Source organism: Oncorhynchus tshawytscha, unplaced genomic scaffold, assembly GCF_018296145.1.
Source record: "Oncorhynchus tshawytscha isolate Ot180627B unplaced genomic scaffold, Otsh_v2.0 Un_contig_2792_pilon_pilon, whole genome shotgun sequence".
In the NCBI taxonomy this organism is placed as follows: domain Eukaryota; kingdom Metazoa; phylum Chordata; class Actinopteri; order Salmoniformes; family Salmonidae; genus Oncorhynchus; species Oncorhynchus tshawytscha.
In genome coordinates this window covers 57501-85330 of record NW_024609244.1, presented here as the reverse complement: position 1 = coordinate 85330, position 27830 = coordinate 57501, and the positions used below count along the sequence as shown (strand labels likewise).

Sequence of the window (27830 nt, the reverse complement as noted above, 5' to 3'; positions counted from 1 at the left end):
GTAACTGCAGTCGACTGTGGTATTTTGGACGCAGTAATTGCTGCGTTCAACTGCAGTTGATAACTGCATTGTACTGCAGTTATACTGCACTCTAATTGCAGTTACACTGCAAAATTACTGCAGTAAAAAAAAGTGTTTATGCATACTGTAGTTATACTGCACTCTGACTGCAGTCTTTCTTCCGTAGCGGTGATAATACATATCTGATTGTATGGGGTCCCCTACGGAAATTCCGGTTAACTTTCATGCAAGAAACTTGAGTCTGACATAACACCTGCCGCTAGCAGAGGCAGAGGTTCATTTTATTACAGCACCCCCGTTGCATTCTGGGAGAGTGGATAGAGACTGAGCAGTGGATCTTTTTTAGTAGTACGGCAATTTCTGGCACCCGAAATCTCATGTCGAAATAGCTAGTCTTCCGCTATCGGTAGTAATGGCGCTGACACGGTTCGAACGGTTCCTGGCCTCGGTACTGCGGGGAGCGGTCGGGATGCTGTTTGCCGTCTTCCAGCTGCTCGCTCAGCGGCGGGGAGCCGACAGGTCGGTGAGGAGGCTCCCACCAATCACCAACCCACTGTTGAGGGTCCCCGCGATGCGGCTCGCCCGCATGATTCGACGGAGAGAGGCAGGTGAACTTTATTAAAGTGTTGTTAGGTAGTTAAATGCCACCCAGTAGATCGTGACATAACGTGTAGTCATATAGAAATGTCCGGGGTAAATGAAGAACTGTCAGTTGCTTGTTTTATTATGCATCGTAGCTCGGGAATGTTTAGGGAAGAGAAAGATGCTGCAAGGTGACTCGGTGGCACTGACGAATGCTGGGATATGTAGGCTAGTAATAACTCACGACAGTAGTTTACTGACATAGTAGTTTACTGTACTTCGTACCTAATAGTAGTTGTATTACTCTGGGCCTACTTGAATAAAGTAGCCTATTGAATTAGCATTTCACATTTCATATAAAATACATTCAAGTTGGTTGTGTTTTCAAACACATCCTGTCACATCCCAGAGGATATACTGTAGTTTGATTCTCTATTCCATACAGGGCTCTGTTCAAAAGCAGTACACTACATAATAAGGTACCAGTTGGGACACAGATTTGTGTGGCTTTTGATGGTTGAGCTGGGCTCCCTGTTGAGAGGGATTTACTTCTAGAATGTAAACAATAGTGGCAGGGGGCCACGTAGAGCCACCGGAGGGGACTTGACTTAACCTTCACAAAGGTCACTGTAGTCAGAGGAGGCTACATCCCAAATGGCAACTGGTGACCTATATAGTGCACTACTTTTGACCAAGGCCCACAGGGTTCTGGTTGAAAGTAGTGCACTATAAAGGGAATAGTGTGCCATTTTGGGATAGAGACAGAGACAATAGGAACTCTTTCCCCGACTCCCGTTCTCTCTCTGCTATGTAACGTTACAGTGCTTTGAACATCTGGAAAGTGTCTCTATACATCCTGCCAATTGTACTCTCAGAATAGCTTTTAACAGTGTTTACAGCGTACGAGAATAGACATATTCATCCTAAATATTCACCGTTGTGCTTCTCATTTCTTTTTTGGATTGATCATGTTTGTGTCCCAAATGGCACCCTATTCCCTATGCAATGCACTACTTCTGGTCAAAGGTAGTGCACTAACAGGGAATAGGGTGGCATTTGGGGCACAGGATATCTTGATGAATCAGACTGTAATTGATATAATTGCCCCTGTTCTCTCAGGTAACCAGTGTGGAGGTGGTACAGACCTACATAGACCGCATCCAAGAGATTAACCCCTCATCAATGCCATGGTCAAGGACAGGTAAGAGAGAGGGTGTGTGTGTGTGAGATCGAGAGAGGACACCCACTTTCACTGTGCATTTCAAGTCAAGCCACACTCCCGTCCTCCCTTTATCTCTTACCTCCTATTCTCTGTCCGTCCCTCCTACCACCCCTCTGTCTCTCTCTCTCTCTCTCTCCCTCCATCCCTCCACCCATCTCTCTCAGGTTTTCATTGGCCCTGCAGGAGGCAGCCCAGGTGGATAAGCTGATAGAGGAGGAGACAGGAGGAGAGGATGTTCTGGAGGACAGGCTTCCTCTACTGGGTGTCCCTTTCACTGTCAAAGAGGCCTTCTCCCTCCAGGGTAGGCTGCTAATGCTACTCCTTCTAATGATGGTTAGAATAGAGTCACTTTATGTCTATGTACCCTGGTACTCTGGCAAACAGGGTCACTGCCCTGACCTGCAGCAGTACTGCTGTCTGTTGAATTTCAATATTTGATGCAACGTTTGGTGCCAAAGTATGGAGTCTTGCGTCCAGGGCAGGTTACTAATGCTACTTATAGTGAGGATAATATGATCAACATGGCCAATACCCTGACCTGTAGTTGTGCCTGTGCTGCAATCAGTGTTCTTTCCCAACTGGTTGTCCTTGATGCAACGTTTGTTGCTGAAGTCTATCTGTCTCTGTGCCATTCCCTCACTCTCAAGGTCTAAACCTGCTGAAATTGGAAACCTACTGAACTACTACAGTTGAAATAGAAGCCTTGTTTGTTCCAATGCCTTGTTCACTGTCCCCATTTACCATCCCTCTCCCTCTCTTGCCCCCTCTCTCTCTCTCTCTCTCTCCCCAGGCATGCCTAACTCCACAGGGCTGGTGTCACGGCGGGGGTGATTTCGGCAACGGACGCTCCCCCGGTGGCTCTGCTGAAGAGGGCAGGGGCCATTCCTCTGGGGGTGACTAACTGTAGTGAGCTCTGCATGTGGCTTGAGTCCCATAACCGCCTGTATGGAATCACCAACAACCCATACGACCTGGAGAGGATACCAGGCGGAAGCTCCGGTTAGTTACACCGTTGTCATTCTCCAATGGAATGGAATGGAATGGAATGGAATGTTTGGAATACGGTGGAATGGAATGTTTGGAATACGGTGGAATGGAATGGATGGAATGTTTGGAATACGGTGGAATGGAATGGATGGAATGTTTGGAATACGGTGGAATGGAATGGATGGAATGTTTGGAATACGGTGGAATGGAGCAGATAATAGAATGTTACCTTTACTGTCAACCTTCTATATATTGTTACTACCATCTAGTATGACCTTTATCTCTCTGTCTGTCTCTCTCAGGAGGGGAGGGCAGTATTTTGGGGGGCGGTGGTTCCGTGATAGGGGTTGGCTCTGATGTTGGGGGCAGTATTCGCATCCCAGCATTCTTCAACGGCATCTTCGGCCACAAGCCAACATCAGGTGAGGGCGTCCAGTCTGACACCTGTGTGTGAGTGTTGTGTGCATGGAGGTTTGTATCTGTCCCGCGTTGCAGAGAGACACGTCCTGTGTGTGAGTGTTGTGTGCATGGAGGTTTGTATCTGTCCCGTGTTGCAGAGAGACACATCCTGTGTGTGAGTGTTGTGTGCATGGAGGTTTGTATCTATCCCCGTGTTGCAGAGAGACACGTCCTGTGTGTGAGTGTTGTGTGCATGGAGGTTTGTATCTATCCCCGTGTTGCAGAGAGACACATCCTGTGTGTGAGTGTTGTGTGCATGGAGGTTTGTATCTATCCCCGTGTTGCAGAGAGACACATCCTGTGTGTGAGTGTTGTGTGCATGGAGGTTTGTATCTATCCCCGTGTTGCAGAGGGACACATCCTGTGTGTAAGTGTTGTGTTCATGGAGGTTTGTATCTATCCCCGTGTTGCAGAGAGACACGTCCTGTGTGTGAGTGTTGTGTGCATGGAGGTTTGTATCTATCCCCGTGTTGCAGAGAGACACGTCCTGTGTGTGAGTGTTGTGTTCATGGAGGTTTGTATCTGTCCCGTGTTGCAGAGAGACACATCCTGTGTGTGAGTGTTGTGTGCATGGAGGTTTGTATCTATCCCCGTGTTGCAGAGAGACATCCTGTGTGTGAGTGTTGTGTTCATGGAGGTTTGTATCTATCCCCGTGTTGCAGAGAGACACGTCCTGTGTGTGAGTGTTGTGTGCATGGAGGTTTGTATCTATCCCCGTGTTGCAGAGAGACACATCCTGTGTGTGAGTGTTGTGTGCATGGAGGTTTGTATCTGTCCCCGTGTTGCAGAGAGACACATCCTGTGTGTGAGTGTTGTGTGCATGGAGGTTTGTATCTATCCCCGTGTTGCAGAGAGACACGTCCTGTGTGTGAGTGTTGTGTGGAGGTTTGTATCTGTCCCGTGTTGCAGAGAGACACATCCTGTGTGTGAGTGTTGTGTGCATGGAGGTTTGTATCTATCCCGCGTTGTCCTGTGTGTGAGTGTTGATGGAGGTTTGTATCACCCGTCCTGTGTGTGAGTGTTGTGTGCATGGAGGTTTGTATCTATCCCCGTGTTGCAGAGAGACACATCCTGTGTGTGAGTGTTGTGTTCATGGAGGTTTGTATCTATCCCGCGTTGCAGAGAGACGTCCTGTGTGTGAGTGTTGTGTTCATGGAGGTTTGTATCTGTCCCGTGTTGCAGAGAGACACATCCTGTGTGTGAGTGTTGTGTGCATGGAGGTTTGTATCTATCCCGCGTGTCCTGTGTGTGAGTGTTGTGTTCATGGAGGTTTGTATCTATCCCGCAGAGAGACGTCCTGTGTGTGAGTGTTGTGTGCATGGAGGTTTGTATCTATCCCCGTGTTGCAGAGAGACACATCCTGTGTGTGAGTGTTGTGTGCATGGAGGTTTGTATCTATCCCCGTGTTGCAGAGAGACACATCCTGTGTGTGAGTGTTGTGTTCATGGAGGTTTGTATCTATCCCCGTGTTGTAGAGAGACACATCCTGTGTGTGAGTGTTGTGTTCATGGAGGTTTGTATCTATCCCGCGTTGCAGAGAGACGTCCTGTGTGTGAGTGTTGTGTGCATGGAGGTTTGTATCTATCCCACGTTGCAGAGAGACACATCCTGTGTGTGAGTGTTGTGTTCATGGAGGTTTGTATCTATCCCGTTGCAGAGAGACGTCCTGTGTGTGAGTGTTGTGTGCATGGAGGTTTGTATCTATCCCGCGTTGCAGAGAGACACGTCCTGTGTGAGTGTTGTGTGCATGGAGGTTTGTATCTATCCCCGTGTTGCAGAGAGACACGTCCTGTGTGTGAGTGTTGTGTTCATGGAGGTTTGTATCTATCCCCGTGTTGCAGAGAGACACGTCCTGTGTGTGAGTGTTGTGTTCATGGAGGTTTGTATCTATCCCCGTGTTGCAGAGAGACACGTCCTGTGTGTGAGTGTTGTGTTCACTATCCTGTTGCAGAGAGACGTCCTGTGTGTGAGTGTTGTGTGCATGGAGGTTTGTATCTATCCCCGTGTTGCAGAGAGACACATCCTGTGTTTGTGTTCATGGAGGTTTGTATCTGTCCCGCGTTGCAGAGAGACACATCCTGTGTGTGAGTGTTGTGTTCATGGAGGTTTGTATCTGTCCCGCGTTGCAGAGAGACACATCCTGTGTGTGAGTGTTGTGTTCATGGAGGTTTGTATCTATCCCCGTGTTGCAGAGAGACACATCCTGTGTGTGAGTGTTGTGTGCATGGAGGTTTGTATCTATCCCCGTGTTGCAGAGAGACACATCCTGTGTGTGAGTGTTGTGTGCATGGAGGTTTGTATCTATCCCCGCGTTGCAGAGAGACACGTCCTGTGTGTAAGTGTTGTGTTCATGGAGGTTTGTATCTGTCCCCGTGTTGTAGAGAGACACGTCCTGTGTGTGAGTGTTGTGTGCATGGAGGTTTGTATCTATCCCCGCGTTGCAGAGAGACACGTCCTGTGTGTGAGTGTTGTGTTCATGGAGGTTTGTATCTATCCCGCGTGGACATCCTGTGTGTAAGGTTTGTATCTATCCCGTTGCAGAGAGACACATCCTGTGTGTGAGTGTTGTGTTCATGGAGGTTTGTGTCCCCGTGTTGCAGAGAGACACGTCCTGTGTGTAAGTGTTGTGTGCATGGAGGTTTGTATCTGTCCCCGTGTTGCAGAGAGACACATCCTGTGTGTAAGTGTTGTGTGCATGGAGGTTTGTATCTGTCCCCACATCCTGTGTGTGAGTGTTGTGTTCATGGAGGTTTGTATCTATCCCCGTGTTGCAGAGAGACACGTCCTGTGTGTGAGTGTTGTGTGCATGGAGGTTTGTATCTATCCCCGTGTTGCAGAGAGACACATCCTGTGTGTGAGTGTTGTGTGCATGGAGGTTTGTATCTATCCCCGTGTTGCAGAGAGACACGTCCTGTGTGAGTGTTGTGTGCATGGAGGTTTGTATCTATCCCCGTGTTGCAGAGAGACACGTCCTGTGTGTGAGTGTTGTGTTCATGGAGGTTTGTATCTATCCCGTGTTGCAGAGAGACACATCCTGTGTGTGAGTGTTGTGTGCATGGAGGTTTGTATCTATCCCGTGTTGCAGAGAGACACATCCTGTGTGTGAGTGTTGTGTGCATGGAGGTTTGTATCTATCCCCGTGTTGTAGAGAGACACATCCTGTGTGTGAGTGTTGTGTGCATGGAGGTTTGTATCTATCCCCGTGTTGCAGAGAGACACATCCTGTGTGTGAGTGTTGTGTGCATGGAGGTTTGTATCTATCCCGTGTTGCAGAGAGACACATCCTGTGTGTGAGTGTTGTGTTCATGGAGGTTTGTATCTATCCCGTGTTGCAGAGAGACACATCCTGTGTGTGAGTGTTGTGTGCATGGAGGTTTGTATCTGTCCCGTGTTGCAGAGAGACACGTCCTGTGTGTGAGTGTTGTGTGCATGGAGGTTTGTATCTATCCCCGGTTGCAGAGAGACACGTCCTGTGTGTGTGAGAGACACTCACACCAATCTGCTGTCTCTGTAGGATGTAACAGGGCCAGTTCCTTCTAATCGTGCGTGTGGTTGTGTTTAATTGCAGGTGTGTGTGTATTTTAATATTTGGTATGTTATTAGGATCCCCATTAGCTGTTGTTAAAGCAGCAGCTACTCTTCCTGGGGTTCAACACAAAACATGAAACTTAATACAGAACATCGTTAGACAAGAACAGCTCAAGGACAGAACTACATACATTTAAAAAGGGCACACAGCCTTCATGTCAATACAATACACACAAACTATCTAGGTGAAATAGGGGAGAGGCGTTGTGCCGTGAGGTGTTGCTTTATCTGTTTTTAAACCAGGTTTGCTGTTCATTTGAGCAACAGAGTTCCATTGAATAATGGCTCTATGTAATACTGTACGCTTTCTTGAATTTGTTGTGGATTTGGGGACTGTGAAAAGACCCCTGGTGGCATTTTAAGTAAATAAATACAGTATGGGGATGAGGTAGATAGATGGGCCGTTTACAGATGGGCTATGTACAGGTGCAGTGATCTGTGAGCTGCTCTGACAGCTTGTGCTTAAAGCTAGTGAGGGAGATATGAGTCTCCAGCTTCAGTGATTTTGCAGTTCGTTCCAGTCATTGGCAGCAGAGAACTGGAAGGATAGTCGACCAAAGGAGGAATTGGCTTTGGGGGTGACCAGTGAGATATACCTGCTGGAGCGCGTGCTACGAGTGGGTGCTCCTATGGTGACCAATGAGATATACCTGCTGGAGCGCGTGCTACGAGTGGGTGCTCCTATGGTGACCAATGAGATATATCTGCTGGAGCGCGTGCTACGAGTGGGTGCTCCTATGATGACCAGTGAGATATACCTGCTGGAGCGCGTGCTACGAGTGGGTGCTCCTATGGTGACCAATGAGATATACCTGCTGGAGCGCGTGCTACGAGTGGGTGCTCCTATGGTGACCAGTGAGATATATCTGCTGGAGCGCGTGCTACGAGTGGGTGCTCCTATGGTGACCAGTGAGATATACCTGCTGGAGCGCGTGCTACGAGTGGGTGCTGCTATGGTGACCAGTGAGATATACCTGCTGGAGCGCGTGCTACGAGTGGGTGCTCCTATGGTGACCAGTGAGATATACCTGCTGGAGCGCGTGCTACGAGTGGGTGCTGCTATGGTGACCAGTGAGATATACCTGCTGGAGCGCGTGCTACGAGTGGGTGCTCCTATGGTGACCAGTGAGATATACCTGCTGGAGCGCGTGCTACGAGTGGGTGCTGCTATGGTGACCAGTGAGATATACCTGCTGGAGCGCGTGCTACCTCCTATGGTGACCAGTGAGATATACCTGCTGGAGCGCGTGCTACGAGTGGGTGCTCCTATGGTGACCAGTGAGATATACCTGCTGGAGCGCGTGTTACGAGTGGGTGCTCCTATGGTGACCAGTGAGATATACCTGCTGGAGCGCGTGCTCGAGTGGGTGCTGCTATGGTGACCAGTGAGATATACCTGCTGGAGCGCGTGCTACGAGTGGGTGCTCCTATGGTGACCAGTGAGATATACCTGCTGGAGCGCGTGCTACGAGTGGGTGCTCCTATGGTGACCAGTGAGATATACCTGCTGGAGCGCGTGCTACGAGTGGGTGCTCCTATGGTGACCAGTGAGATATACCTGCTGGAGCGCGTGCTACGAGTGGGTGCTCCTATGGTGACCAGTGAGATATATCTGCTGGAGCGTGTGCTACGAGTGGGTGCTCCTATGGTGACCAGTGAGATATACCTGCTGGAGCGCGTGCTACGAGTGGGTGCTCCTATGGTGACCAGTGAGATATACCTGCTGGAGCGCGTGCTACGAGTGGGTGCTCCTAGGGTGACCAGTGAGATATACCTGCTGGAGCGCGTGCTACGAGTGGGTGCTCCTATGGTGACCAATGAGATATATCTGCTGGAGCGCGTGCTGAGTGGGTGCTCCTATGGTGACCAGTGAGATATACCTGCTGGAGCGCGTGCTACGAGTGGGTGCTCCTATGGTGACCAGTGAGATATATCTGCTGGAGCGTGTGCTACGAGTGGGTGCTCCTATGGTGACCAGTGAGCTGAGATAAGACGGGGCTTTACCTAGCAGAGACTTGTAGATAACCTGTAGCCAGTGGGTTTGGCGACGAGTATGAAGCGAGGGCCAACCAACGAGAGCGTACAGGTCGCAGTGGTGGGTAGTATATGGGGCTTTGGTGACAAAACGGATGGCACTGTGATAGACTGCATCCAATTTTTTGAGTAGAGTGTTAGAGGCTATTTTATAGATGACATCTCCGAAGTCGAGGATCGGTAGGATGGTCAGTTTTACGAGGGTATGTTTGGCAGCATGAGTGAAGGATGCTTTGTTGCGATATAGGAAGCCAATTCTGGATTGGAGATGCTTAATGTGAGTCTGGAAGGAGAGTTTACAGTCTAACCAGACACCCAGGTATTTGTAGTTGTCTATGTATTCTAAGTCAGAACCGTCCAGAGTAGTGATGCTGGACGGGCAGGCAGGTGCGGGCAGTGATCGGGTGAAGAACATGCATTTAGTTTTACTTGTATTTAAGAGCAATTGGAGGCCATGGAAGGAGAGTTGTATGGCATTGAAGCTTGTCTGGAGGTTAGTTAACGCAGTGTCCAAAGAGGGGTCAGAAGTATACAGAATCTTGTCGTCTGCGTAGAGGTGGATCATAGAATCAGCAAGAGCGACATCATTGATGTATACAGAGAAGAGAGTCGACCCGAGAATTGAACCCTGTGTAGAGACTGCCAGAGGTCCGGACAACAGGCCCTCCGATTTGACACACTGAACTCTGTCAGAGAAGTAGTTGGTGAACCAGGCGAGGCAATCATTTGAGATCCCAAGGCTGTTGAGTCTGCAATAAGAATGTAGTGATTGACAGAGTCGAAAGTCTTGGCCAGGTCGATGAATATGGCTGCACAGTAATGTCTCTTATCGATGGCGGTTATGATATCGTTTAGGACCTTGACTGGCTGAGGTGCTGTGGCCAATATTGAACTGTTTGGCCTGAATGCCAAGAGTCATATAGGGAGAAATCTGGCACCATCCCTACAGTGAAGCATGGTGATGACCGCATAATGCTGTTGGGATGTTTTTCAGCAGCAGGGACTGGGAGACTAGTCAGGATTGAGGGAAAGATGAACAGAGTAAAGTGCAGAGAGATCAAAACCTGCTCCAGAGTGCTCAGGACCTCAAACGGGGGCCAAGGTTCACCTTCCAACAGGACAACAACCCTAAGCACACAGCCAAGACAACGCAAGAGTGGCTACGTGACAAGTCTCTGAATGTCCTTGAGTGGCCCAGCAAGAGCCCGGACTTGAACCCTATCGAACATCTCTGGAGAGACCTGAAAATAGCTGTGCAGTGATGCTCCCCATCCAACCTGAAAGAGCTTGAGAGGATCTGCAGAGAAGAATGGGAGAAACTCCCCAAATACAGGTGTGCCAAGCTTATAGCGTCATACCCAAGAAGACTCAAGGCTGTAATTACTGCCAAAGGTGCCTCAAAGTATTGAGTAAAGGGTCTGAATACTTATGTAATTCAGATATTTTCATTTTTTATTTTTTTTTTATACATTAGCAAACATAAAAAATAAAAATAAACTGTTTTTGCTTTGTCATTGTGGGGTATTGTGTGGAGATTGTTGAGGGGAAACCAACTATTTAATCTGGTTTAGAATAAGGCTCTAACGTGACAAAATGTAGAAAAGGTTAAGGGGTCTGAATACTTTCCGAATGCACTGTAAGTTGACTATGTAAACAATTTGGGATTTTCAACACAATGTTTCTTATCAAAAGAAGAAGTGATGTAGTCAGTCTCTTCTCAACTCTTAGCCAAGAGAGACTGGCAGCATAGTATTTATATCAGCCCTCTGATTACAATGAGCTACAGCTTAACTAGGTCTTTCTTTGCAACACTTGACCACATGATTGGACAATACTCAAGATAAGACAAAACTAGAGGCTGCAGGACCTTCTTTGTGGAGTCAAAAAGCAGAGCATCTCTTTATTACAGGCAGACTTCTCCCCATCTTTACAACTATTGCATCTGTATGTTTTGACCATGACAGTTTACAATCTAAGGGAACACCAAGTAATTGAGTCTCCTCAACTTGTTCAACAGCCACACCATTCATTACCAGATTCAGCCGGGGTCTAGAACTTAGGGAGTGATTGGTACTAAATACAATGCTCTTAGTTTAAGATGTTCAGGACCAGTTTATTACTGGCCACCCATTCCTAAACAGACTGCAACTCTTTGTTAAGGGTTTCAGTGACTTCATTAGCTGTGCTTGCTGATGTATATATGGTTGAATCATCAACATACATGAACACACGTCCTTTGTGTGTGTTTGTGTGGTTTTGTTTGCTTGTGTGTGTGTTTCTGGGGGTTCTACTGATATTGTCCATTATTCTCCCTCTAGACAGGTGTAGTATCTAACGTGGGTCAGTTCTCCTCTCTCTCTGTAGGTGTAGTATCTAACGTGGGTCAGTTCTCCTCTCTCTCTGTAGGTGTAGTATCTAACGTGGGTCAGTTCTCCTCTCTCTCTGTAGGTGTAGTATCTAACGTGGGTCAGTTCTCCTCTCTCTCTGTAGGTGTAGTATCTAACGTGGGTCAGTTCTCCTCTCTCTGTAGGTGTAGTATCTAACGTGGGTCAGTTCTCCTCTCTCTCTGTAGGTGTAGTATCTAACGTGGGTCAGTTCTCCTCTCTCTCTGTAGGTGTAGTATCTAACGTGGGTCAGTTCTCCTCTCTCTCTGTAGGTGTAGTATCTAACGTGGGTCAGTTCTCCTCTCTCTCTCTGTAGGTGTAGTATCTAACGTGGGTCAGTTCTCCTCTCTCTCTCTGTAGGTGTAGTATCTAACGTGGGTCAGTTCTCCTCTCTGTAGGTGTAGTATCTAACGTGGGTCAGTTCTCCTCTCTCTCTGTAGGTGTAGTATCTAACGTGGGTCAGTTCTCTCTCTCTCTCTGTAGGTGTAGTATCTAACGTGGGTCAGTTCTCTCTCTCTCTCTGTAGGTGTAGTATCTAACGTGGGTCAGTTCTCCTCTCTCTCTGTAGGTGTAGTATCTAACGTGGGTCAGTTCTCCTCTCTCTCTCTGTAGGTGTAGTATCTAACGTGGGTCAGTTCTCCTCTCTCTCTCTGTAGGTGTAGTATCTAACGTGGGTCAGTTCTCCTCTCTCTCTGTAGGTGTAGTATCTAACGTGGGTCAGTTCTCCTCTCTCTCTCTGTAGGTGTAGTATCTAACGTGGGTCAGTTCTCCTCTCTCTCTCTGTAGGTGTAGTATCTAACGTGGGTCAGTTCTCCTCTCTCTCTGTAGGTGTAGTATCTAATGTGGGTCAGTTCTCCTCTCTCTCTCTGTAGGTGTAGTATCTAACGTGGGTCAGTTCTCCTCTCTCTCTCTGTAGGTGTTGTATCTAACGTGGGTCAGTTCCCCCCAGCCTCGGGGCAGCAGCCTGGTTTCCTATGTACAGGCCCAATGTGTCGCTACGCCCAGGACCTGCTGCCAATGCTCAGAGTTATGGGAGGAGCCAACGCTGACAGGTACAGAGGGGCAACAACAAAAACAACATGAACATTGACTAGATGTTAATAACACCCAGATATGACCATGTCTTCTCTCTATCTGCCTCCCCCTCTGCAGGTTGTCTCTGTCGTCTGAGGTGGATCTGAAGAGACTACGGTTCTTCTCTGTTCCTCACGATGGAGGCTCTCCTCTGGTGTCTCCTGTCGACCAGCAGCTAGTCCTGGCTCAGAGGAGGGTAAGAGAGAGAGAGAGGGGGAGGAGGGGAGGGAGACAGGAGAGTTCCTCTGGTGTCTCCTGTTGACCAGCAGCTAGTCCTGGCTCAGAGGAGGGTGAGAGAGAGAGGAGGGTGAGTTGGAGAAAGAAAGGGGGAGATGGAGCAAAGGAGGTAGAGAGAGAGAAGGAGATAAGAGATGAGGGAAATGGTTGAATCAGGAGAGACAGAGGAAGATTAGAAGATGAAAATAGAGAGAGGGAGGGAGAGAACATTAGAGAATTCAGTGTCACCATGTCTTCCCCAGGTGGTAGAGCGTCTGGAGGCAGACCTGGGGGTCAAAGTTCAGCAGCTGAAGATTCCTCAGCTCAAATACTCCTTCCAGATCTGGAGTGCGATGATGGGAGCCCCGGGAAGGATGGAAAGGTGTGTATCTATTTGTGTGAGGTTTGCTTGTCTCTGAGTGCATGGTGAATGTATAGTATTGCCTTAATGGTCTATATGCCTGTTCGTCCAACAGCAGCCCACATCGTTTGCAGAGCTGATGTCTGACCATGGGAAGAAGGTGTGGCCTCTATGGGAGATGGCTAAGTGGACTGTGGGACTCTCCAAGCACACCGTGGCTGCTATAGGTGTGTGATTGTTATGTGTTGGTTATGTGATGGTGTGTGATTGTTTAAGGACATGTAGTAGGCCTCCCCTACTTCTCTGTTCCTCCCTCCTTTTCTCTCTCTCCCTTGTCAACTATGTCATGTTGTCTGTAACTGGGGATAATGTTATATGGTCTTTCATTTAACTCAGTGCTCTTGAAAGTGGGGCACATTGTTGTAAATGAAATAACCAGAACTCCTCTCAGTTCTGGTCCTGGTAGAGATGTTTCACTGGTCCCGACCCATTCAGACTGGGAGTGTGTTGGTACATACAAATTACTGTCACTTCCCTCTCGTTGCCCCCCTCTCTCTACCTCTCTCTACCTCTCTCTCTCTACCTCTCTCTCTCAGGTCTGGTCCTGGTAGAGATGTTCCAGAGGTCCCAGCCCACCCAGTTCATCCTGCAGCAGAAGGAGTCTCTCCAGAAGGACCTGGAGGAACTGTTGGGGACAGACGGGGTTCTGCTCTACCCTTCTCACCCGCACCTCGCCCCCAAACACCACCATCCCCTCTTCACCCCCTTCAACTTCTCCTACACTGGTCAGTGGTGCTTTAGCTAGCTTGGTGTCAGTGGTGGAAGGTAGGCAGTAGTTTGCAGAGCCTCGTATGATCTTTACCTGGTCAGGAAAATATCTATCCCTAAATGACAGCTATTGCCTGAAGTACAGTTCCACATTTTTAGCAGCTCTGACACGGTACCCTTCTCTCATCCCTCACAGGTATCTTTAACATTCTGGGCCTTCCGGTGACCCAGTGTCCGTTGGGGCTGAGCGCGGAGGGTTTACCCTTGGGACTGCAGCTGGTGGTGGGGAAGCAGCAGGACCGTCTCTCCCTGGCCACCGCTGTGTTCCTGGAGAAGACCTTCGGCGGTTGGAGAGACCCGGGGAGCATCGCCACGGCCACCACCCAGCTAGATACCTGGCTAGATACCACGACAACATCGTGAATATACAGAGATGTTTATTCTGGGATGAATGACAGTCCTAGAAGACAGAGGAATGTATGCACTGACACAGACAGGCAGACACACTCACACTGTCTGTTTGCACATGCCGTCCTGTCAGTCGTCCAGCCTTGTCATTCGTTCTTTAACAACAGACTGTCGCCAGGTTACTGAGTCACTCGTCCACTACAGTATGTCTGTTGTGTCTTCGTCACAAAGTGCCCTATGCTTGTCCAAAGAGCCTTTATGTGTCCTGTCATTGTGTGTTCCTGGCTTGTGTCCCAAATGACTCCCTATATAGTACACTACATTTGACCAGAGCCCTATTCCCTACATAGTGCCCTATATTTGACCAGAGCCCTATTCCCTTCATAGTGCTCTATATTTGACTAGAGCCCTATTCCCTTCATAGTGCTCTATATTTGACTAGAGCCCTATTCCCTTCATAGTGCTCTATATTTGACTAGAGCCCTATTCCCTTCATAGTGCTCTATATTTGACTAGAGCCCTATTCCCTTCATAGTGCTCTATATTTGACTAGAGCCCTATTCCCTTCATAGTGCCCTACATTTGACCAGAGCCCTATTCCCTACATAGTGCACTACTTTTGACCAGAGCCCTATTCCCTTCATAGTGCACTACTTACATATTGCACTACTATGGGTCCCGGTTAAAAGTAGCGCACTATATCGGGAATAGGGTGCCATTTGGGATGCAGGTGATGACTGTCCGACAGCTATATGTTGCGTCAGGGTTTTGTTGTGTAATGTCCAATAAGGTTTTCTCTCTACACTGTATTTGTCCACCACTAACGAGACGTTGGAACCCGATTGGAGAGAGACGGTATTATGAGAATGTCATGTGTTATGGTGTAGTCCATGTTGAAATGACGGGTAATTGATGGGTGATGTGATATACCACATCTCTTCAATGACTGGCCCTTTATTCAACAAGTTAAAAGGTTAACGTGATCTACTGTATAAAGACATGTGCACATTATGATCATTTGAAAGGATATCTTTGATAATGTTTCATATTAAATGTCAATGGTTACTGTCCTACAATTATGCCAGAACAAATATTATAATAAAATGTACATTATGCTGAGGACAACATTATATTTCCTGAGTGTGTTTTTGACATTTTCTCTGTGAAACTGACCATTATATTTCCCTGTAGCAGCAATGGTACACTTCAGGCTGGTTTCCCGGACACAGATTAAGCCATTGAGCATGCTTGTAAATCCAAGAGTGTCCTTAATCTGTATCCGGGGAAACCGACCCACAATCTCAGAAATGTAGGCTAATCTTTTCTGCTGACAATGTCTTCTTCAATTTGACCACCGGGGGGAGTATATGCTCCAATTACATTTATCAATAGCATAGAATGTCCGGTTGTCATTGCAAAGGGGGTGTGCTGTTCAGATCTATGATTGAAAGAGAAATGGAGAACCTGAGCTAGTCGATTCAGTTTTTGTTTGTATTCTCAATCAAATGTATTTATAAAGCCCTTTTTACATCAGCTGATGTCACAACGTGCTATACAGAAACCCAGCCTAAAACCCCAAACAGAAAGCAATGCAGATGTAGAAGCACGGTGGCTAGGGAAAACGTTGGTTCCTGTGACTAAATCATCACATATTGGAGTGTTGCGATTCAGAATGAAATCACGCAATTATGTCCTCATTCACCACGCACACACCAGTCCCATAATAGGAATCTGCCATCACTCAGGGCCGTGGATTTATGCCGCCTTCAAAACAACTGGGAACTCAGAATTCTCCGACTTCCGACCTCAGTGCGTTCAAACCAACCGGGTTCAGAAAACAAACGAGCTCCGACTGGGTAAAAATCATTCTAGAGCTCCGACTTTCTGACGTCATGATTTGACCTCGTCTATTTTCCGAGTTCCCAGTTGTTTTGAACGCGGCATTAGATGTATCTTTCACTTTGAGCTGTCAGACTTTCATGTGCTCATTACAATCTGATGTGGATGGTCGGGGGAATTTGTCATGCTCAGTGAGGTAATGTTTTGCATCCTGGTGGAAGCTATGGTGCTTTTGTTTTGTCCTGTAGCCTAAGGTTTTTATGTGCCAAGGATAAGGAAAAATGCAGCCTATACAAAAACGCATTGTTTTGAATGTCCACTGACATCCCAACAGTTAAATATGCAATAAAATATGTTTTATTCAAATGAGCTTTCAAATTCTGCTACTTGCTTTAATGTCAAAAGAGTATGAATTTGCTTAGAAACATATTTATTTCCAGAATCTTTAACCTGACCATATGTTTGAATATCTGCAAGTAGTTTGAGCTCATCATCAGGGTTTTCAGCGAGGGGCACCATTGCTTCAAGTTCCAGCGTGTACAGTAAAAGCATCAGTGGCACAGTGGAACAGAATAATACAATATTAGAAAGAAAAAAAAGTGTCATTGCAGTGACACTTCCGCTTCACGTTATTTTCTCTCAGGCCCCGCCCCGTGTGTCGTCCAATCAGAGAGCTCGTTTAGAAGCGCTTCAAGAGAACATTATTATTATGGTTGAGAGATCGACGGCACTGGGAATCAGACCAAGAAACGAATCGAAATCCACGGTAGATTTACCGTCGATAGACCATCTGCAGTTATTGTAACGATCGATTATTTTATTGTGACTGTTTTGACCGAGAAGCCAACACAATTCCTACATCATCCGATACTGCTTTGCAAAGACAGGTAAACCGTTGGATATCCGGCTTATTCGGCCATTATAGCAATCATCCAGGCAGAAATCCCCCCGGTAATGAATTTACGGTTGTATTCTGAGCGAGCTCTTCCATTATTAACACTACAGTGTCTGATGGAAAGTGCAATCAAGCTCGTTTTATTTTGATGATCTGTCTTGCAGCAATTAATATTTTCGCTGTTTATGTCAGTCAGCTTAATTCACCAGCTCTATTTGTCAAGTGGAGAGGAGCGGGCAGCTGAGGGCATGGCTTATCGCCTCACAAGGTGCTTTAGTAGCGGCCGTCTGCTACAGCAACATTGGATCCTATGAACACCCCGTAGGATCGGGATTAATAATAGGGCTACAGTGTAGCTAGTGTTGATTAATTGTAGCCGACCATATTCAGAATAATATATTGCAATGAGGTGGTGCTGAAAGAGTGCGATAGAAAAATTAACAAGAGGGGGAATGGCTGACTATAGTTGAAGGTTTTCCCTTTGACTTGGATGAACTATAAACTATAACGAATAGGCTGTTCTTAAACGACTTCCTTCTCTCCCTGACAGTGACAGCTGTGGTCTTTTTGCATGCAGCAATAGGTTCCATCGCCGCTAGGACGAGCCTGCATCGACTGAGACATTGTGATAGGCTGGCTATAGGAGAAGGAACCGGCTGCATGCACCTCCTCCACCGTCAGCAGCGAGAACGGTACCGTTCAGTGCCTGTATCACCCGTTAACGGGATGACGAAGTGAACCAAGCCTCCTCACGCACCGAACGCTGGATTCCGCATGAGGACTGAATGAGTGGAAAGAGAGGGAGACAAGAGGTGATGGCGATGCTGGTCTAGTGAGGAGAAGGGAAAGCCGATTGATTTAATCAGGACCTTAACAGCCGACACGGGGTGTCTACCGAGGTTTCAACAACCAATTAATCCCCTCGCACGACGGAGGACATTTGTCATTCCGAGGCGATGGGAACCGCGCGTGGATGCCGGACTGCGGTTTAAACGTGCACGTGTCTCTCTGTGAAAGCGCCGCTGTGATGGAGCACGACGAAAGTAGCGACGTGGAGGTTGCTGCCGAGCCCCTGCTGCACGGTATTCACGCGCCCAATCGGATCAGGCCCTCGTCGTACCGGGCACTGCGGAGTGCGGTTTCCAGCCTGGCGCGCATCGATGACTTCGTATGTGAGAAGATCGGGTCAGGGTTCTTTTCAGAGGTCTTCAAGGTGAGTCTTCAATGCAACGTTATTAACAAAACCTATTAATTAATTACTGTATAATATTATATTGCAATGCTTAAACTATGTATAGCCTCCTTGTGTGTATATATATGCAGCATAATACTACTTCTGCCATGATCCATGAGGTCTGAACCTTGATGGCACAGGAAGTAGTAGTGTGCCCACCCTTTGACCAAGGGCATCACCTCCTCAAGTCCAGCTTGCTACACAAGGTTCATCATAATTTACAGGTCTATAGGTCACACACAGGAAAATATGTGTAGGACTGTTGACGGCAGACATCACAACCTTGTTATTCTCGGTATAGATGACAGACCACCCTATGACTCCCCTGAGAGACACATCTCATTAGTACAGCTGCTAGGATCTAGCTAGCCCAGGCTCATGACTCTCCGTTTCATTACATTACACATAAGTCATTGGAGGAAGGCGTCTTCTGTAGGGGGAGTTTTGTTAAGAGCCGCGCCGCTCGGTCTGAACATTAAAGCACTCGAGTGTAGAGAATCATTGTACCATCTGAGCCGCTGTGAAATATCTTCTCAACAACCAACACTATTGTATATTCAGCTGTTTTGAAGTTGGTGTTCAAAACCGAAGGTAAAAGATGCAAAAGCGAAACTTAAGAACGGGAAGCATAGAAATAGCACACATAGAACAGATCTACTGCTTTTTAGACTTGCGCTCAATGCCATGACAAATCTATGACTCACATTTCTATGCTAAAGAAAGTTACATTTTATACGGTTAGGGTTCCCAGACGGACATGTCTCCATGGTACAGCGCTTGTTTACCGAAAACAGACGGAAGACTGAGTGCACTGCCTGTGCTAAATTAGCTATCTGCGTCTCCGAACACCTGTGTAAATGGAAAACTGCCGCCACAAACGTGTTGTCACTGAAAAATACTGTCGGCTGCAACTGTGTTAAAAACAGTGTACAGTAAGTGTGTATTTTGCATTTGTGGAATAATGTTAATAATTCACTTCTAAACAGAACATGTAATGTCCTTGGAATATAAGGAGTTAGGTTATTCTCTTTAGTCTGTTGTTGGGCAGGGATCTAGTCTATTTCTTAGAGACTGGTTCAGTATACACTAACAAAATGTTTCCACATGGTGAAAGAGGTGGGAATCTCTCCTGCCAGGGAGGTGTGTCTCAGTGGCACTGTGCCCTGCCAGAGAGGTGTGTGTCTCAGTGGCACTGTGCCCTGCCAGAGAGGTGTGTGTCTCAGTGGCACTGTGCCCTGCCAGAGAGGTGTGTGTCTCAGTGGCACTGTGCCCTGCCAGAGAGGTGTGTGTCTCAGTGGCACTGTGCCCTGCCAGAGAGGTGTGTGTCTCAGTGGCACTGTGCCCTGCCAGAGAGGTGTGTGTCTCAGTGGCACTGTGCCCTGCCAGAGAGGTGTGTGTCTCAGTGGTACTGTGCCCCTACCCTGCCAGGGAGGTGTGTGTCTCAGTGGCACTGTGCCCTGCCAGGGAGGTGTGTGTCTCAGTGGTACTGTGCCCTGCCAGGGAGGTGTGTGTCTCAGTGGTACTGTGCCCTGCCAGAGAGGTGTGTGTCTCAGCGGTACTGTGCCCTGCCAGGGAGGTGTGTGTCTCAGTGGCACTGTGCCCTGCCAGGGAGGTGTGTGTCTCAGTGGCACTGTGCCCTGCCAGGGAGGTGTGTCTCTCAGTGGCACTGTGCCCTGCCAGAGAGGTGTGTGTCTCAGTGGCACTGTGCCCCTACCCTGCCAGAGAGGTGTGTGTCTCAGTGGCACTGTGCCCTGCCAGAGAGGTGTGTGTCTCAGTGGCACTGTGCCCCTACCCTGCCAGAGAGGTGTGTGTCTCAGTGGCACTGTGCCCCTACTCTGCCAGAGAGGTGTGTGTCTCAGTGGCACTGTGCCCTGCCAGGGAGGTGTGTGTCTCAGTGGTACTGTGCCCTGCCAGGGAGGTGTGTGTCTCAGTGGTACTGTGCCCTGCCAGAGAGGTGTGTGTCTCAGTGGCACTGTGCCCTGCCAGGGAGGTGTGTGTCTCAGTGGCACTGTGCCCTGCCAGGGAGGTGTGTGTCTCAGTGGTACTGTGCCCTGCCAGGGAGGTGTGTGTCTCAGTGGTACTGTGCCTTGCCAGGGAGGTGTGTGTCTCAGTGGCACTGTGCCCCTACCCTGCCAGAGAGGTGTGTCTCTCAGTGGCACTGTGCCCTGCCAGGGAGAAGTGTCTCTCAGTGGCACTGTGCCCTGCCAGGGAGGTGTGTGTCTCAGTGGTACTGTGCCCTGCCAGAGAGGTGTGTGTCTCAGTGGTACTGTGCCCTGCCAGAGAGGTGTGTCTCAGTGGTACTGTGCCCTGCCAGAGAGGTGTGTGTCTCAGTGGTACTGTGCCCTGCCAGAGAGGTGTGTCTCAGTGGTCCCTGCCAGTGGTACTCAGTGGTACTGTGCCAGAGAGGTGTGTGTCTCAGTGGTACTGTGCCCTGCCAGAGAGATGTGTGTCTCAGTGGTACTGTGCCTTGCCAGAGAGGTGTGTGTCTCAGTGGCACTGTGCCCTGCCAGAGAGGTGTGTCTCAGTGGTACTGTGCCCTGCCAGAGAGGTGTGTTTCTCAGTGGCACTGTGCCCTGCCAGAGAGATGTGTGTCTCAGTGGTACTGTGCCCTGCCAGAGAGGTGTGTGTCTCAGTGGCACTGTGCCCTGCCAGAGAGGTGTGTCTCAGTGGTACTGTGCCCTGCCAGAGAGATGTGTGTCTCAGTGGTACTGTGCCCTGCCAGAGAGGTGTGTGTCTCAGTGGTACTGTGCCCTGCCAGAGAGATGTGTGTCTCAGTGGTACTGTGCCCTGCCAGAGAGGTGTGTGTCTCAGTGGCACTGTGCCCTGCCAGAGAGGTATGTGTCTCAGTGGTATTGTGCCCCTGCCCTGCCAGAGAGGAGGAGAGGACTGTGTGATTCCAGGAGAACAGGTCTCGCTCACTGCTCACACTAAGCTGATTACCTCTCAGGCTCTCACAACCTCTGTGTGTGTTTACAGTGTGTGCATCTTCAATTTTAACTATAGCAACTTCACTGTGAACTGAAGGTGTGATGGTGAGCACATCAGTGTGTGGGGACTTGTGTGTGTTTGTTTTATAACCTCAAGGTCCTTGACTGCTGTATAAATGCCCATGTCGTTACCACAGACTATTAACATGACAGTCAATGTGTTCACTGGGCCACGATACAGTACATTACTGATTCACAACATCAATGTGATCACTGGGCCAAGATACAGTACATTACTGATACACAACATCAATGTGATCACTGGGCCAAGATACAGTACATTACTGATTCACAACATCAATGTGATCACTGGGCCAAGATACAGTACATTACTGATTCACAACATCAATGTGATCACTGGGCCAAGATACAGTACATTACTGATACACAACATCAATGTGATCACTGGGCCAAGATACAGTACATTACTGATACACAACATCAATGTGATCACTGGGCCAAGATACAGTACATTACTGATTCACAACATCAATGTGATCACTGGGCCAAGATACAGTACATTACTGATTCACAACATCAATGTGATCACTGGGCCAAGATACAGTACAGAATCACAACATCAATGTGATCACTGGGCCAAGATACACAATTCACAACATCAATGTGATCACTGGTCCAAGATACAGTACATTACTGATTCACAACATCAATGTGATCACTGGGCCAAGATACAGTACATTACTGATACACAACATCAATGTGATCACTGGGCCAAGATACAGTACATTACTGATTCACAACATCAATGTGATCACTGGGCCAAGATACAGTACATTACTGATTCACAACATCAATGTGATCACTGGGCCAAGATACAGTACATTACTGATTCACAACATCAATGTGATCACTGGGCCAAGATACAGTACATTACTGATACACAACAAATCTGCTTAGGCTATAGGCCTGCAGAACAGTCAAATGACCATGCATTAAAAGCCTTAGATTCCTGAGCCCCAGTGTGTTATTTGCCTCTGTTGAAGGCATTTGTTTTCTATATTGGCCAGTTCTACATTCCATTGTGCTTAATGATCTTTAGCTCTTCATTCACTAAGCTCTGAACCTCTCTCTCTCTCCCTTTCTCTCTCTAGTTAGGTGGGTCTGCAAATACAGTCCACCCTTCATTTGTTTGCACACTTCAGTTTGTCTTGGATAAGAGCCTTGATTTCCTTCCTCCATAAGTTAGTCACATCCCCTATGGGTGGAACTTATTGTGTGTGTGTGTGTGTGTGTGTGTGTGTGTGTGTGCACCTCCCAGTATGTAAGGGTTGTACTTTGCTTCTGAAGAGTGTTATCATCATGCTGTCAGAGTGGGAAGTATTTATTCAGTTAGTCATAAAACTCAACTTGGAGATGAAACATTTAAGGTTAAATATATATTATGACCTCATGCATGTTGTGGGGCAACTTCCTGATAACAGGCATCAACGACAATAGAATTCAAATATACCAAGGCTGACACGATTGGCTCGTTCAAATGTTTACGCCCTCCACTGAGGCATGCTAGAGAGAGAGAGGGACTTCTCTGACCAACATCCCATCGACAGCCCAACTAGCCAACATCTGAATGTTATTCTTAACCTTAACCAAACACTTAACCCGAACCCTATCTCAACCTTCATTTTAACCAATCAACATTAGTTTGCTGGTCAGCCACGTCCCTTTAGTTTTTCCCTGAGGCTCAATTGGAAAGCGGCATTGGAAACAGTCTTGGTGGATTAGCATTTTGTGGTTGTTGATTTCTTACAGTAGGAAGTAGTGCACTATACAGGGATTGGGGTGATATTTGGGAGGAACACTACGTTTAATGCTGTTCACTAGATCTGATTCTCACCCTGCCATATGTGTCACAGGAGTGGCTTCATTTAAATTAGGCCCCAGATTTAATCCCCATCTCTCTCTGTCTCTCTGTCTCTCTGTCTCTCTGTCTCTCTGTCTCTCTCTCTGTCTCTCTGTCGCTCTGTCTCTGTCTCTCTCTCTCTCTGATCAATGACACAACGCTCATGCCGTCAATAGTTAATATTCACCAAACATTTGATTAGCTTGCCAACATCCTGTTCTTGCCTAATTCACCCTGCATGATCCTGATTGATTAGAATACAGGTCAATAATACTAAAGCTGACCATGTTTTGCATTGGTCTTTGCAATGGAAATAGTTTTACAGCCCATGTTTTAGTCCCACAGCCAATTCGTTTACATTTTAAGAGTTGACTGGTGTGGTTTTGCTCAAAAGTGTTTGGAGGGTGTGTGTTTGGAGGGTGTGTGTTTGGAGGGTGTGTGTTTGGAGGGTGTGTGTTTGGAGGGTGTGTGTTTGGAGGGTTTGTGTTTGGAGGGTTTGTGTTTGGAGGGTTTGTGTTTGGAGGGTTTGTGTTTGGAGGGTGTGTGTTTGGAGGGTGTGTGTTTGGAGGGTTTGTGTTTGGAGGGTGTGTGTTTGGAGGGTTTGTGTTTGGAGGGTTTGTGTTTGGAGGGTGTGTGTTTGGAGGGTGTGTGTTTGGAGGGTGTGTGTTTGGAGGGTTTGTGTTTGGAGGTGTGTGTTTGGAGGGTTTGTGTTTGGAGGGTGTGTGTTTGGAGGGTTTGGAGGTTTGTGTTTGGAGGGTGTGTGTTTGGAGGGTGTGTGTTTGGAGGGTGTGTTTTGGAGGGTGTGTGTTTGGAGGGTGTGTGTTTGGAGGGTTTGTGTTTGGAGGGTGTGTGTTTGGAGGGTTTGTGTTTGGAGGGTGTGTGTTTGGAGGGTGTGTGTTTGGAGGGTGTGTGTTTGGAGGGTGTGTGTTTGGAGGGTGTGTGTTTGGAGGGTGTGTGTTTGGAGGGTGTGTGTTTGGAGGGTGTTGTTTGGAGGGTGTGTTTGGAGGGTGTGTGTTTGGAGGGTTTGTTTGGAGGGTTTGTGTTTGGAGGGTGTGTGTTTGGAGGGTTTGTGTTTGGAGGGTGTGTCCCTGTGTGTGTTTTAAGAGGCTGAGACTGTCTTGTCTATGTTGTGATGTCACAGTGACGGTACCCTGGATTTGTGCAGATCAAGAAGGGTGATGGGAAATCTAGAAATCCTATTAGTGCAGAGCGGCTATTAAATACACACAATATGTTCTTCCATCTTCATGGGGACCTAAAATTAATATCCATTCACAATCCTATTTTCCAGAACCTTAACCTGTAACCCTTAACCTGTAACCCTAACCCCCCCCACACACACACACACACCTCACACACACACAGTCTGACTCAAGCAAAAAGCCACACATAGGTCTTCAACCAATCATTGTCCATAACGCATGTCACATGCTAGTACATATACACCACTTACACACTAATTGCAACTAACACATCCACCTCCTTTCTCTTCCCCCCTTCTCTCTCTCCCTCTTTCACACACACACGATACCAAATCTACTATTAACTGTGTCCCCTCACCTCCACGTAGAAGTTTCCATAGCCCTAAGCACAGATCTAGGATCAGCTTGCCCTCCTCAAACTCTGTACTAGACCATTAAGGGGGGGGATTCTAAACTGATCTTAGATCTGTATAGGAAGGAGCAACTTCTTCATACTCCAGGTTTGTGTCCCACCTGGACAAGAGAAATATCTACAGTTGAAGTCAGAAGTTTAAATACACTTAGGTTGGAGTCATTAACTCGTTTTTCAACCACTCCACACATTTCTTGTTAACAAACTATAGTTTTGGCAAGTCAGTTAGGACATCTACTTTGTGCATGATACAAGTCATTTTTCCCAAAATTGTTTACAGACAGATTATTTCACTTATAATTCACTGTATCGAAATTCCAGTAGGTCAGAAGTTTACATACACTAAGTTGACTGTGCCTTTAAACAGCTTGGAAAATTCCAGAAAATGATGTCATGGCTTTAGAAACTTCTGATAGGCTAATTGACATCATTTGAGTCAATTGGAGGTGTACCTGTGGATGTATTTCAAGGCCTACCTTCAAACTCAGTGCCTCTTTGCTTGACTCCATGGAAAAATCTAAAGAAATCAGCCAAGACCTCAGGGAAAAAAATTGTAGACCTCCACAAGTCTGGTTCATCCTTGGGAGCAATTTCCAAACGCTTGAAGGTACCTCGCTCATCTGTAGAAACAATAGTACGCAAGTATAAACACCATGGGACCACGCAGCCGTCATACCGTTCAGGAAGGAGACACGTTCTGTCTCCTAGTGAATAACGTACTTTGGTGCAAAAAGTGCAAATCAATCCCAGAACAACATCAAAGGACCTTGTGAAGATGCTGGAGGAAACTGGTACAAAAGTATCTATATCCCAACCGTGAAGCACGGGGGTGGGAGCATCATGTTGTGGGGGTGCTTTGCTGCAGGAGGGACTGGTGCACTTCACAAAATTGATGGCATTATGAGGAAAGAAAATTATGTGCATATATTGAAGCAACATCTCAAGACATCAGTCAGGAAGGTAAAGCTTGGTCGCAAATGGGTCTTCCAAATGGACAATGACTCCAAGCATAATTCCAAAGTTGTGGCAAAATGGCTTAAGGACAACAAAGTCAAGGTATTGGAGTGGCCATCACAAAGCCCTGACCTCAATCCTATAGAAAATGTATGGTCAGAACTGAAAGTGTGTGCAAGCAAGGAGGCCTACAAGCCTGACTCAGTTACACCAGCTCTGTCAGGAGGAATGGGCCAAATTTCACCCAACTTATTGTGGGAAGGTTGTGGAAGGCTACCTGAAACGTTTGACCTAAGTTAAACAATTTAAAAGCAATGCTACCAAATACTAATTGAGTGTATGTAATCTTCTGACTCACAGGGAATGTGATGAAAGATATAAAAGCTGAAATAAATAATTCTCTCTACTATTATTCTGACATTTCACATTCTTAAAATAAAGTGGTGATCCTAACTGACCTAAGACAGGGAATGTTTACCAGGATTAAATGTCAGGAATTGTGAAAAACTGAGTTTAAATGAATTTGGCTAAGGTGTATGTAAACTTCTGACTTCAACTGTATGTAAGAATACCATAGTACCCTCCAAGCTCATCACTAAGCTGAGGGCCCTGGGTCTCAGCCCCTCCCGGTGCAACTGAGTCCTGGTCTTCCTGACAGGCCGACCCCAAGTGATATAGATGGGCTACAACACCTCCGCCACGCTGATCCTCAACACGGTGGCCACACGGGGGTGTTTGGTCAGCCCCCTTCTATACTCTCTGTTCACCTATGACTGTGTGGCCATGCAAGGGGAATGGGAAGGTTTGGTCGGCAGGGATGTTCTTGCCCCATCGCGTACTAGCGATTCGTGTGGCTTGCCGAGCACAATGCACGCTGACACGGTCGCCAAGTGTACAGTGTTTCCTCCGACACATTGGTGCGGCTGGCCTCCAGGTTAAGCGAGCGTTTTTTCAAGAAGCAGTGCGGCTGGGTTGTGTTTCAGAGAACGCACGGCTCTCGACCTTCGCCTCTCCTGAGTCCGTACGGGAGTTGCAGCAATGGCACAAGATTAACTACCAATTTGGATACCACAAAATGTAAAAAAATTAAAGGAAAAATTTTAAAAACGATTACAATTATTTGTATTTATTTTTAAAGACATATAAAAAAAAAGATCCCTTCACATAGACAGCGTGGTGAAGAAGACACACTGCCTGCTGCCCTCCAGGACATCTACAGCACCGGTGTCACAGGAAGGCCATGAACATCATCAAGGACCTGAGCCACATCCTGTTCACCCCGCTTCCATCTAGAAGGTGGAGACAGTTCAGGTGCTTCAAAGCTGGGACCAAGACCAAGAGACTGAGGCCATCAGACTGTTAAATAATCTCCACTAGCCGGTCTCTGCCCAGTACCCTGCACTGAACCTTAGTCACTGTTACTAGCCGGCTACCACCCGGTACTCTTCCCTGCACCTTACAGACTGCACTGGTCACTTTACATTGGTCACTTTAGTAATGTTTCCATGCTGTTTTACTCCCTTTATATAATGTATTCTAGTCAAGACTCATCCTATATAACTACTGTTGTACACACCTTTTCTACTCGTACACTGTTCACAATGCCAGGTTCAAGTTAGTCCCTCCCTGTTTCGGTCCACTTTCTGCCATTTAGTTTCTAGTGAAACTATGGTTGTCTCTAGTGAATACCACCCAGTCCTCTCTCTCACCGTCTCTAGTGAATACCACCCAGTCCTCTCTCTCACCTCATATCTATGGTTGTCTCTAGTGAATACCACCCAGTCCTCTCTCTCACCTCATCTCTATGGTTGTCTCTAGTGAATACCACCCAGTCCTCTCTCTCACCGTCTCTAGTGAATACCACCCAGTCCTCTCTCTCACCGTCTCTAGTGAATACCACCCAGTCCTCTCTCTCACCCCATCTCTATGGTTGTCTCTAGTGAATACCACCCAGTCCTCTCTCTCTCTAGTGAATACCACCCAGTCCTCTCTCTCACCTCATATCTATGGTTGTCTCTAGTGAATACCACCCAGTCCTCTCTCTCACCCATCTCTATGAATACCACCCAGTCCTCTCTCTCACCGTCTCTAGTGAATACCACCCAGTCCTCTCTCTCACCTCATATCTATGGTTGTCTCTAGTGAATACCACCCAGTCCTCTCTCTCACCGTCTCTAGTGAATACCACCCAGTCCTCTCTCTCACCGTCTCTAGTGAATACCACCCAGTCCTCTCTCACCCCATATCTATGGTTGTCTCTAGTGAATACCACCCAGTCCTCTCTCTCACCCCATATATAGGTTGTCTCTAGTGAATACCACCCAGTCCTCTCTCCCACCATC

The 27830-nt window shown here is 47.4% G+C and overlaps 1 protein-coding gene and 1 pseudogene across 1 annotated transcript in view; both read left to right on the top strand.

The window, feature by feature from the left end:
* Nucleotides 1-254: 254 nt before the first annotated feature.
* On the top strand, nucleotides 255-14498 carry LOC112234797 (annotated as a pseudogene).
* Nucleotides 14499-16006: 1508 nt separating this feature from the next.
* The window catches only part of LOC112234786 (dual specificity testis-specific protein kinase 1), a 22741-nt gene continuing 10917 nt past the window's right edge, over nucleotides 16007-27830 (top strand). Inside the window, exons 1-2 of the mRNA XM_042314609.1 lie at nucleotides 16007-16139; nucleotides 17389-18051. Coding sequence (XP_042170543.1) covers nucleotides 17812-18051 — 240 coding nt within the window. The 5' untranslated portion in view covers nucleotides 16007-16139; nucleotides 17389-17811. The remainder of the gene's footprint in view (nucleotides 16140-17388; nucleotides 18052-27830) is intronic.